This window comes from Emydura macquarii, unplaced genomic scaffold (assembly GCF_026122565.2).
Source record: "Emydura macquarii macquarii isolate MOO-44397 ecotype Brisbane River unplaced genomic scaffold, CSIRO-AGI_Emac_v2 contig_2897, whole genome shotgun sequence".
NCBI lineage: Eukaryota > Metazoa > Chordata > Testudines > Chelidae > Emydura > Emydura macquarii.
In genome coordinates this window covers 6,340,973-6,354,116 of record NW_027133034.1, presented here as the reverse complement: position 1 = coordinate 6,354,116, position 13,144 = coordinate 6,340,973, and the positions used below count along the sequence as shown (strand labels likewise).

The window sequence follows — 13,144 nt, the reverse complement described above, 5'->3', positions numbered from 1 at the left end:
TAAAAATACTAGGATTTTTAGGACTAATATAACTAGATCACATCAGCAATTTATCTAGTGCGAAATCCTCCCTCCAGTAGTAACCAGAATTAGATACTTTGCCAAAAAAACCCATAATGAACCACTATGAAATAATCTGCCCATAGGAGAAATTGCATCCTAAACTCCTATTAGTTAGTGGGTAACTAATGCCCTGAAGCATAAGGACTCATACTCCTTATAGCCTAGCCTATCTAACGTTACAACTGTTTAATCTATGTTTAATCCAGCCAAACTAAACTCTGTCTCAAATGATACCATGTAGAAGAGTTACACAATTCATAAGGTTAAGATTCTGTCACAGATGTTTTATTAATCAAAATCAGGGACAGGTCGTGGGCAATAAACAAAACTTCACGGAAGCCTGCAACCTGTCCCTGACTTTTACTAAAAATACTCTGGGCCAGGATGTGGGGGGACAAATAATGCACTGCCGGCGACTTTCGGCTGCTTCAGTCCCACTGCTCCGCCCCAGGGCAGACTGCCAGTCACCTGCTCTGGTGGCCCTGAGGATGGCCTTTGTTCCAATGGCCCAGGGGCTGACAGCTGCTCCAACCCTGCCTCACAAGACGACAGGGAGGTCCTGGAAAGTCATGGAATCTGGGACCTCCGTTATAGAACCTTATTCTTATTCATAATTAATCCATGCAAATGTATTTCCATTTATCACTTTTAAATTTCTTGCCTTTCAATCTCATTGGCTGTCCCCTGGGTCTTTTATTATGAAAAATGGAAAACATAGGACAGCCCAAAAGTCCTCAGTACCATTACGTATGTTTATGCTGTCCCCATCTAGCCAACTAGGTAGTCCTCATCTTTTTAATCTCACCTCATACAGAAGTCCTCCCAGGCCTCAAATCATTTTTGTCATCTATCTTTAGAAACCTTGTATTTCTACTCTATATATTTGAGACAAGTTAACCATAACTGCATTGTATTTCAAGATTCAGTTCTACCACTGATTAATATAATAGCATTGTGAGTTTTCAATATTATTTTCTAATTATTCTTTATCGATATACTGGTTTTTTTAAGCCATGTCAAGTGGCAGGACAAGAACAGAAATGATGATAAAAAGTCAGAATGTAATTACATTTAATATTCTTGTAGAGTGGAAAAATACCAAAGAATCCCACCAGCATTTAACTTTAAAAAGGGGAACTACACAATGAGAAAGTTAGTTAAATGGAAATTAAGGAACAGTCTACACAGAAACTTTATAAAAATACCATAACAGAAGCTAATCCTAAATGTACATCCCAAACTAAAAAAAGAGAAAGTACCAAAAAAATAGCACTGTGGCTAAAGAGAGGAAAAGAGGTAGTTACACACAAAAAATCATCCTCTAAAAACTGTAAGTCAAATCCTACTCAGGAAAATAGAAAGGAGCATAAACTCTGGCAAGTGAACTATAAAAGTATAATTAAGCAGGCTAAAAAAGAATGTGAAAAGCAACAAGCAAAAAACACAAAAGCTAACATTTTTTTTAAATACATCAGAAGCAAGAAGCCTGCAAACAATCAGGGGGGCCACTGGATGATCCATGTGTTAAAGGAGCACTCAAGGAAAACAAGGCCATCGTGGAGAAGCTAAATGAATTCTTTGCATTGGTCTTCACTGCAGAGGATATGAGGGAGATTCCCATAGAGGTGACTGGCTCTGTGGATGTGCAGAAAGTGGTGGACGTGATATACTTTGACTTTAGGAAAGCTTTTGATGCAGTCTCCCACAGTATTCTTATCAACAAGTTAAAGAAGTATGGGCTGGATGAATGGACTATAAAATGGATAGACAGCTGGCTAGATCATTGGGCTCAACAGATAGCGAACAATGGCTCGATGTTTAGCTGGCAGCTGAGTGCCCCAGGGGTCGGTCCTGGGGCCGGTTTTGTTCAACATCTTCATTAATGATCTGGAGGACGGGGTAGATTGCACCCTCAGCAAGTTTGCGGACGACACTAAGCTGGGGGGAGTGATAGATACCCTGAAAGGTAGGGAGAGGATACAGAAGGACCTAAACAAACTGGAGGATTGGGCCAAAAGAAATCTGATGCGGTTCAACAAGGACAAGTGCAGAGTCCTGCACTTAGGAAGGAAGAATCCCATGCGCAGCTACAGACTGGGGACTGATGAGCTAGGCAGCAGTTCTGCAGAAAAGGACCTGGGGTAACAGTGGATAAGAAGCTGGATATGAGTCAGCAGTGTGCCCTGGTTGCCAAGAAGGCTAATAGCATATTGGGCTCCATTAGTGGGAGCATTGCCAGCAGATTGCGGGAAGTTTGCAGATAAAACAAAATTACTCAAGATACTTAAGTCCATTAGTGGGAGCATTGCCAGCAGATTGCGGGAAGTTTGCAGATAAAACAAAATTATTCAAGATACTTAAGTCCAAAGCTGACTGCAAACAGATCTCACTCAACTGGGTGACTGAGCAACAAAATGGCAAATGGAATTCAATGCTGATAAATGCAAAGTAATGCACTTTGGAAAAGAATCTCAACTATACATACAAAAGGTTCTAAATTAATTGTTACCACTCAAGAAAAAGATCTTGAAGTCACTGTACATAGTTCTCTGAAAACATCTCCTCAGTTTGGAGCAGCAGTCAAATAAGCTAACAGAATGTTAGGAATCATTAGGAAAGAGATAGATAATAAGACAGTAAATATCATAATGCCACTATATTAATCCATAGTATGCTCACACCTTGAATACTACATGCAGTTCTGGTCGACCCATATCAAAAAAGATATATTGGAATTGGAAAAGGTACAGAAAAGGGCAACAAAATGTATTAGAGGTATGGAATAGATTCCATATGAGAAGAAATTAGAAAGACACAGACTGTTCATCTTAGAAAAGAAATGACTAAGGGGGGATATGATAGAGGTGTATACAAATGTGACTGGGGTGGAGACAGTAAATAGGGAATGTTATTTACCCCTTCACATGACACAACAACAAGGGATTACCCAATGATATTAATAGACTGCAAGTTTAAAACATAAGAAAGTCATCATCGGGAATCCCTCGAAGTCAAGAATGATTGTCTTTCATGGATTGTCCATTTCAAATTATCTGTGGGTCGACTGATGGCTGATAAGGCCTATTCTGTAGCCTCAAACTCTGCCACATTGCACACACGTTTCCGAGCGGGGTGGGTGAAGCTGGGGTATTGGTTTGGGCTATAGTACACTCTGTCGTTTGTTTTTCTGCTACACGTAGTCACATTTGATTCCTGAAGCACTATACTTATAAATGATCATTCTGTTCAACCCATATTTTAGTGGATAATGAACAAGAAAATAGTATTGGTAAGGAATGGGAGGAAAAGGACAAACAGCATTAGATTAAAAATACTGTCTTAACCAAGTATATCAGTGTAACAGAGATTCTGTGTCTTTGTATTCCAAAGCTTCAATGATCCCAGGATTAAAAATTGTTTATTACACTTTTCATGTATTACTGCATGGCATTCAAAGGTTTGCACAGGAATTGGCCTCATTCTTGTCATTTACACTAGTCACTCTAAATGGATTAGGGAAGTCTTCAGAATAGGAGAAGAAATCCAGACTTGACTGGAAATCAGTTTAAAATGAATAACCAGTATTTAAACTGAATGAGGAACATTTAAATTAACCGGTTACATGCAACAGAATGCAAGTTCATTTTTAACATATTTGAATAAATAGAAGTCAAATTATCACAAATAATAAATCATTTCATGTGTGGAAACTGTACCTTTAGATTACCAAGATCCAGAAGAAGTAAGTTTGATGTAGATTCATAAAATCCATTTTGTGGAATAAGGATATATGAAGCCATTAAATTAATTTTTAGATCGAGAACTTTCTGTGTTTCAATAACATACAATAATCCTAGAAAATAATAAAATTGAGACATTTAAGGAGCCAATATTAAACCATGTCTTTAAACAAGTTTTAAATAAATTATGCTGACAACGTATGAACTGGAGGACCAATTTCTAAAGATTACTAAAATACACACCTATAACTACATATAAGTTCAACTACATCAAACTTAGTCAACAGTGCCAATGTACAGTATCCTGGTTTACTGTAATGGACCTAAATTCTCTTTGCTGGTTACACTTTCATAAATGTACTTCATATTAGTGCAGTTTTTTTAAGTGTTCAAAGTACCCATGAATAAAAATCAATCAGCTTGTCAGTCCTAATGAAGTTAGCAGAAATGATGACAAATAAGCTACTTTCTCTAAGAAATCACAATAGCCAATTTCATGAGGACTGTGACATTCTAGGCTTAATACACTGGAATTAAGTTGCAACACAAAAATATTCATGCTACAATGACATTTCCTTTAAATCAAAGTTTACATCTTTGATACATTTTCTCCCTTTTCCCATCTATTATAACAATGTCTTAGTGTGATAATTTCTGAGTCACTGTTCAGAAAAAAATAGTTTTCTCAAATCACTTTTACAAAGGATTCCATTATATGTTATGGTACTGGAGAAGTCAGTCAGCTATTGCTAGCCCCAAGAATTCAGTAATCATGAGACAAAAAATACATAAATAAATCATCAGATTAGTTTAAAAATAACAAAATTTAAAATATACACACACTGCCTTTTGAGTTTTTGAACTTTAAGCCTCAGCTACTAATTTATCTATGATCATTAACCACCCTGGGTAAGAGGGGAAGCGAAGGCTGTAAACTAGAAATGAAAAAAGGGGAAGCAGACGGACATCAATATAAATCAGAAGTCATTAAGTGGAGAAAATTGATAATGGAACTAAAGACAACAAAGAAAAATCCATGGCTGACAGAGCTGAGGACAAGATTTTCTTTGTTTGGTTTGGGTTTTTTTAAGTATATTAGGAACAAAACAATTCATAACAATGGCATAGGTTCATTACTAGATGCAGCTGGTAAAAATGTTAGTAATTCAAAAGAGGCATAAGTGTTCTCTAAAAACTTCTGTATTTGTAAAGAAGCAGGATGGAGTACTCATATGATATGAGGATGATAAAGTCCTTTACAATCCAGAAGTAACTGTGGAGGATGTTAAATAGCATATACTAGGGATGAACACTTTAAAAATCAGCAGGCCTGGATAACTTGCACCCAATATGTCCTAAAGGAGTTGTCTGAGGGGCTGACTGATATTAAGTTTTAATGAACCTTGGAATGCTAGGGAAATTCCAGAAAACTAGAAATGTGCTAATGTTATGCCAATATTCAAAAGGGCAAGTGGAATGACCAAGGTATTTATAGGCTGATTAGTCTGACATCAATCTTGAGTACAATAAAGGAAAACGATGATACAGGAGTCAATCAATAAATAATTAAAGGATGGGAACAGAAGTAATGCCAATCAACATGATTTTACAGAAAGTATGTTATATCACAAATCTGATTTCATTTTTTGATGAGATTACTAAATTTGGTTGGTAAAAGTTAACTGCACAAATGTAACATTCCTGGACTTCTGTTAGGCATTTGACAACTTTCTCATTTAAAAATTATTATATACTATCAATAAAGCACATGTTAAATGGATTAAGAACTGGCTAACTGACATTTCAAAAGCAGTTGTCAGCAGGCAATCGTTGAATGGGGTTGTTCTAGTGGGATGTGGCAGGGATTGATACTAGTCCTGACACGATTCAACATTTTCAATGATCTGGAAGTAAATATAAAATCTCTGCTGAAAAAATTTGCAGATGCCACAGACTGGCAAAGTGGCAAATAACATGGAGGATAGAGAACTCATACAGAGTAATCGCATTAGTTGGTATACTGGATCCATTCAAACAATGTGTGTTTTAAACACAGCCAAATGCAATGTTATAGACCTTGGTACAAAAATTGTAGGCCATACCTACAAAATGGTGGACTGTTTCTTGGAAAGCAGTGACTCTGAAAAGGATTTAGGAGTCATAGTCATATGACTTTGGAGTCATCCAAACAACTGAACACGAGGTCCCATTGCAATGCTGTGGCAGAAAGAGCTAACTAGACCTCTCGCTATATAAATAAGGGAGTAGTGAATAGGAGCAGGAAGGTGATTTGATCTCTGTATGCAGCACTGATGAGACCAATACTGGAATGTTGAATCCTGTTCTGGTGTCCACATTTCAAAAAAAAAAGTTGGAAAATTGGAGAGGGTGCAGAAAAGTGCGACAAGAGTGGAAAAATGCCTTACAGTGAGATACTTAAGAAGCTCAATCTGTTTAATTTATCAACAAAAAGACTGAGAGATGACTTGATTGACGTGTGTAAATATTTTCTCAGAGAGAAAATACCACGTATCAAAGGGCTCTTTAATGTAGCAGAGACAAGCATAACAAGAACCAATGGCTGGAAACTGAAAACAGATCAATTCAAATTAGAAATACAGCACAATTTCTTAATAATCAAAGAGATTAACCACTGGAAAAATCAACCAAGAACAGCAGTGGATTCTCCATCTCTTGATGTCTGTCTGGAAAATATGTTTTAAGTCAAACAAATACAAGTAGCAGCTGGATAAAATTTTTTAGTTTATTATACAGGATGTCATTCTAGTCCCTTCTGGCTTTAAAATCTATTTAAAGTTGAAAATTTAACCTTAAATGCATACAAACATGTTGGCCTTCCAGCCCTAACTATTAGGAGGTGACCACTAATTTTGTTTTGCCAACCTCTGAAACAGGGGAGCCATCATGCTTCTCTCCATTCCTACTCCTCCATTTCTCTCGTTACTTTCCTGACCCTACTCTCATTTCTTCTCTCTACAGCTGACTGCGTCATCATGTCCCGCACCCTTCCCCAACACTCAATTCCCTTGCATTTTTGCTACTCACACTACTTCTCCCTCTAGATGCCCTCTGCCAGTCTCCTAACCATAAAGCAATGGGGGGGAAAAGGGGTGGAGACGGACATCCTCAATGATAGCAAATTGGCTTCATACCCTTGCAGATGCTGCCCTAGCAAAGATAGACACTCTTACTTGCAGCGCCCACCGTACGATGCACATAAACGACCACCATTTTAACTGAGGATATCCTGGCTTCAACTATACAGAGAGATAAATAATTTTTAATAAAGGGCCAAAAAGCACAAAGTGAGCACAGTTGCTCTCAAGATCATGCATCAGCAGAAAGCCTTCCCAGAATCATGAAAATTTGCAGTTGGTAAAAATATCTGTAGAGGCAGAGAGGATTTCTCTTTATTTCAGACAGCCTACACAATCTTTAACTACAGGGTATGGGTTATGTGAAGCAGTTTACATTGAAAAGGTGTACATGTGTGCATGTTTAATAAAAAAGCATAGCTTGTTGAAGCAAGAAAGCTATACCTGTTGCAAAAAAAGAGGCTGATAAACTACTCGTCTCTTTGACAATGCTTTTTCCAATAATTTTCCCAACCAGTCAAAAGCTTACAATATTTTCTTTCAATGAGAAATGAAGTTAGTTAGGGAATAAGCAGCAAATATTTCCAAATATTAGACATGAAACTGATTAGCCAAAATTACTTTCAGATAGATACCAACAACTGGTATCCTAAGTTAGCCTCTTTAGTTTAAGATCATAAATGTCATTTTTATTTCCAGTTTTATTATTACTATTGTATTACATTTTTGCCACTTACTGTAACAAGATTTATTTAAATGAATAAAGTTGATATTGTAAACAGTGTGACAGGGTTAGACCTGATGGCTACAGGAGGGTAGTAGAGGGGGTCTATATTAGCCCCAGAATGAGCAAATCCCTATTCCCTGGGTGATCCAGCTGGGACTACTCTGGGGCAATTAGGCCGATTAAGCCAGCTGAGGCCAATCAAGGAGCTTGCCCCCAGTAGTTAAAAGCCTCCCTGTCAGGCAGACAGGGGCAGCTGGAAGGGAGTTAGGAGAGGGAGCGGAGCGGAGCTGCTACGGGACTTGGAGCAACCACTGCCACATAGTACGGCCCCAAAGGTACCAGAGACGATCGGGGGGGTACCTGTCTGGCTGTGGCCGGGGACCCAAGACACAGGCCTGAGGGAGAACCCCTCCCCACCCAGTTCCAGGAAGCAGACGGCGAACAGTGGGGCCAAGGAGATGTGACCCAGGGAAGGAGTAAGTCACGGACTTTTGAAGACTACTCCACACAGGGTCCCTGGGTCAGGGCCCGGGGCAGAGGGCGGGACCAGGCCTCCGCCCCTGCTCCCCCCCTGGCGCGCCGTGGTCGTGGCCGAAGAGGGCACAGTACCCACGAGAGGGCTAAACTAGCCGCCCACACCACAACAGATATAAAAATTAGATTGATCATGGCTCAATGCACACCTCTGATGCCACTATAGATACAAAACATACAGTGCAAAAGCAACAGTAGCTGCCCAAGTGTTTATAAACAGGAAACTGTGGAGGAAATCAATTCTAAAATGAAGATTTGCTTCCTTCACAGATAAAGAACAAATATTACCAAATAATTTATCTGACCATTTTAACCTGAATTGTGTATTATAAAACAGTTATAAATATCTATGCTTTTTAGTGGAACTACAGTGTGTGAAAAAAATCAATTCTCAAGAGCAGATCCATTTTTGGTTCTCTTCTGTAAAATGAACAAGGAGCAGGGGAACAGTTCACATGAGGACTTACTGACTTTTAGTCCATTCAAAACAGAAAAAAGCTTTTTAGTTTTGATTTATATTAAATGAGCTGAGGACACACCAGTGCATTTGTTGCCAAGCAGCCTTTTAACCTGTGTGACAAAAGCAGAGAGAGAAAAACAAGAAGAACCATTGAGAAATTATTGAGAAATTATCTAAGTCCCTCTGTATCAACCAGAGAATAGGTACATGTCTTCTTCCTAGCAGCTAAGAGAAGACGACAAAAAAGTCTTCTGACGTTTTTCCTTACAAATGGAAAGTGGTAGTTAAATTTCAGACTGAACAATAAAATATTCAAATAGTTTTCTTTCAATTTTTCTATATAAAGAAACATAACAAAAACATCTAGGGATGGCTAGAATGACAGGGATTTGGGGAAAACGAAACTAACAGATTCTCTTATTTTTCCATCATCCTTGTATGTCAGCCCAGGTAGTAGGAACTTCAAGAGCATTACTCATGTCTAGAAAAGACAAGATGCATACTTAGAATTTAATGAACAGCACACAAGACTGGCCTACTAAATACAAGAGCTGCAGAGGCTACTATGTTAGTCTGCAATTATGTGAATGGCTATGTAAGGATACACATGTGATTGACTTCAAAGTCTAAAAAAAATAGCACTCTCTAAGTAAAATGATGAACACTATTCTTGCACAATAAACCTTGGTAGAGACTGTCTGTTTCTTCTAGGGAGGACCTCGTAATCTTTTAGGTGCAATCATGAATCCAGAAATTCATAAATACTAGAAGCAGAAGAGCCTTGAAGCCTCAATTAAAAAGAGATGGTGACTTAATTTTTCTAATTTCTAAAGTTGTGTAGAGATGGACCTCTTCAAATTTTTGCCTGGTTTTGTGAAGCCAAACAAACCAAATTCCACTATTTCCTAGAGCAGGTGGACAGAAGAAACTTCCAAGAGGGGAGAAAAAAGAGTGGCCACACACTTAGTCACTACCTTTTCCTAGTGAGTACGCCTGCATGAGAGCACTTCAAATATCCCCAAAGCAAAGTTGTGTTATGGATGTTGGAATATTCAAAAATCTTCCTCATTGGGTTCAAAGAAAGCATCTATTGAAAGCTTTTAGGATCTGACAGGAATATCCAAGTACTGACTTTAGCTTATCAAATATTTACCACCTCAGTATGGAAACTAACAGAAGCATTCTATCTTATATTCTAATACCCCCTAACCCCCAACTTGGTTAGTCCCAAAAGGATGCTCAGCCTTTTCTCCAGTCTGTCTTGGAAGATAAGAATGTTATGCATATTATACATAGAGTTTAACATTATCGTTGCATCAAGCACTGCAGGTGCCTCAGATTTTGCAATATGTAGAAGAATATCTTACACAGCCAAAGTCTGCCTTGCTGTCATACAAACTTTTCATCAGCTCCTTTAATCACTCTTCAGCACACAGTCCTTTAACAAACTACCCTCCTCCAACACAACCAGCTGCGACACCAAACATCTACTATTACTACTGTGTTGGGGAAAAAAAATCTGATAAACTACTGTGTTTAGAAGGGTGAAAAGAGGGCTGAATTAAGGAGCAGTCCATAGTCTATGGCAGAAGCCCCCAAATTGTGGGGCACACCCCCCCAAAAACCAGTGGTCTCCAAATGTTTTACATTATGCCCCCCCTCACCCATACAGGGGCATGGAGGAATGTCCAAGGAGGGCGCAGCAGGGCTCAGGCTAGCCCCCACCGAGAGGGGCAGGAAGGGGAAGGGAGCCATCCAGCCCCACTCTGCCCCATGCTCTGCTCCAGATGGTCCTGCCCCCCCCCCCCCGCTCCCCCAGCCATGACCCACCCAGCACCCAGATTTGGCACCTGGCCTGGCCCCTAGCTGCAACTTCAGCTCCAGGTCCCCTGCCACAGCCCCCAGCCACAGCCTCTACCCCTGACTGCGGTCCCACTGCCAGCCCCAGCTGGGAGGGGGTAGGGAGCGTGGACAGAAGTATGAGGAGGGGCACGATGTAAAAAGTTTGTGGACCACTGGTCTATGATATAGGTCAGTTGTAGCAATCATAAAGTACGTGCTTGGGGGTAGGGTAGAAGGTATGTACTGTTAAATGATTTAACCTCTTCATTTCCTGGCATTTGTGTCAGGTATGCAGCAAGCCTAACTGTTTCCATACAAAAACTTTGTATGCGTTGATTATATCAGATAACAGGGCACATTTCTTATACTCAATGAACGCCAAAATGTTATATGACTTAAAAACACATACCTCAAAGCCTCCTGAAACCACTGACAAAAAGTTTTACCCTTTTATTGTACTGACATTTTTTCTCTCTTTAAATTTCATCTTTCATCATGTCTGTTGAAATCTTTAAACCATTTAAGTATTTATATGGCACCCATCACCATGGTATCTGAGTAGCTATATGAAAACATTCCTATTTTTGTTTCTTTGCACTTAATATATTAAAAATATATTACAACAAAAGTATATATGAAAAATTCAGCTAAAAGAAAAAACAATATTCAAAATTTATCAAAAACTATCACTGAAAATGTTTATTGATATTCACCTGTCGATGTCTTCTCACGAAATTCTTCAAGCTTCATCAAAGTTGCTGAAGTCAGTTGCTCTAAATGTACATCTTTTGGGGGCCTGAAGAAACCCACTAAACTATTCACAGTCCTCTGTTAAAATACAGATGTAATAAATTTAAAAGAAAATGTATGCTTACATCATATTTTTAGAAGACTAATGCTTCATAAATGTTTGGGTTTTTTTTAAACTTACTGCATCATATATTATTTCCAATGGCCGTGACTCTATTCTAAGCTTCTGATCAGCTTTCTCATCTAAAGGATTGGTCTCAAACATTATGCTCAAAAGCGATGTATCATTTTCCGAATGGACTGTTCGAGAAGATAGTAGACAGGGTACGAATTTTTCTTGAGACATTCCTGTAACTTCAAATGTGCTTATTTTTGTTTCAAATCTGTATAAAAGTTGAAACAGTATAGAAATTACGTTTAAATAGAACATTTAAATCAACTTGTCTTATTGACTACAACATAAGTAGCAGGTACCAGATTAAAAGAACAATCCTCCTCCTCCTTTATCAAAAGAAGTCTAAGGAATTGTTTATATGAACATTTAGTTCATGACAAGCTGGGGTGTGAATCTATCCAACACTAGCCCACTATGGACTAACTGTCTATGTGGACCCTGCTGATGCGCATTAATATTTCATTAATGCACTTTAATCTACTCCCACATCAAAGAGGACTAGATCAAAGCATATTAACAAATGCATTAGCGGGGTCCACATAGACAGTTATTCTTTGAGATGTGTTGCTCATGTCCATTTCATGTTAGGGTGCATGAGTGCCCTCCTGCATGACTGTTGGAGATTTTTTGTCTTAGTGATATCAGGTGGCTGGAACTGTTTCCTAGATTCCTGTGGTGTATACAGGCCATGGAAACACAGTGGAGTCTTTTAGGCCATGAAGCCTAGTATCAGTCTGCTCCAAAAACAGGGCATTTCCCTTGAATGGGAGGACCTGTATGGACTGCTGCACCTCCTGCAACAGCCCTAAGGATTGCAGCCAAGAGCACCACCACATGGACACTGTCGAAGCCACTGATCTAACTGCGGAATCTGCAGCATCCAGCGCCGTTTGGAAGGAGGGTCTAGTCACTGTCTTGCCCTCCTCTAGGAGAAATGCAAAATCCTGCCTAACATCCTGCAGCAGGGAGTCCTTGAACTTGGCTAGGGAATCCCAAATATTATAGTTATATCTCCCTAGCAGTGCTTGCTGGTTCAAGATCCTGAATTGAAGGCTGGTCTTGGAATAAACCTTCCTTACAAAGGGATCCAGCTTCTTGGCCTCCTTATTTTTGGGCATCAAACTCGCTTGCCCTTGTCTATCCCGTTCATTAGCCGCAGACACCACTAGAGATCCTGGATGGGGATGAGAGAACAAGTAGCCCTTGGCTGGGATGTAATATTTTTCCTTGCTCTTTTGGAAATAGGTGGCAAGGTAGAAAGGATCTGATCACCTTTAGCACCCCTTCATGGACTGGCAGTGCAATTCTAGTTAGAGCTACAGCAGCAAAGATCTCAAAAATGCAGTCTGTGGGCTCCACAAGCTCTTCAGGCTTCAATCCCAAGTTGGATGCCACTCTTTTAAGCTACTCTTGGTGGCTCCTGAAATTGTAATAGCACTGGAAGGGCCAGACTGACTATGGCCTCATCCGAGGATGAGGAGGATGTCGGTAATGTCGGGGGAGGAAGTGGGGCCTTCTCTCCTCTGGGTCCCATTGTTCGGTGCCAGTGTTGGAGCCTATGTCGGACCTATGACACCAGGTCACCAGTGCTGTTAACCATTTTTCCAAAATGGCTGTGGAGGACTGGAACGAGTAAGATCCTGGCACCACCAGGATCCCTCACAGGTTCCAGTATGGTCACTGGACTGGCCATTGTCCTGGAAGCCAGAGCCCTGCCAATGGTTCCACACCAAATGT

The 13,144-nt window shown here is 39.6% G+C and overlaps 1 protein-coding gene across 2 annotated transcripts in view; it reads right to left on the bottom strand.

The window, feature by feature from the left end:
* Nucleotides 1-13,144, bottom strand: part of VPS13A (vacuolar protein sorting 13 homolog A) — a 271,467-nt gene that overhangs the window by 180,836 nt on the left and 77,487 nt on the right. For both annotated transcript variants that reach the window (XM_067568877.1, XM_067568878.1), the window contains exons 18-20: nt 11,414-11,615; nt 11,196-11,310; nt 3,780-3,916 (exon numbers count right to left, since the gene is read on the bottom strand). In XM_067568877.1, coding sequence (XP_067424978.1) covers nt 3,780-3,916; nt 11,196-11,310; nt 11,414-11,615 — 454 coding nt within the window. The remainder of the gene's footprint in view (nt 1-3,779; nt 3,917-11,195; nt 11,311-11,413; nt 11,616-13,144) is intronic.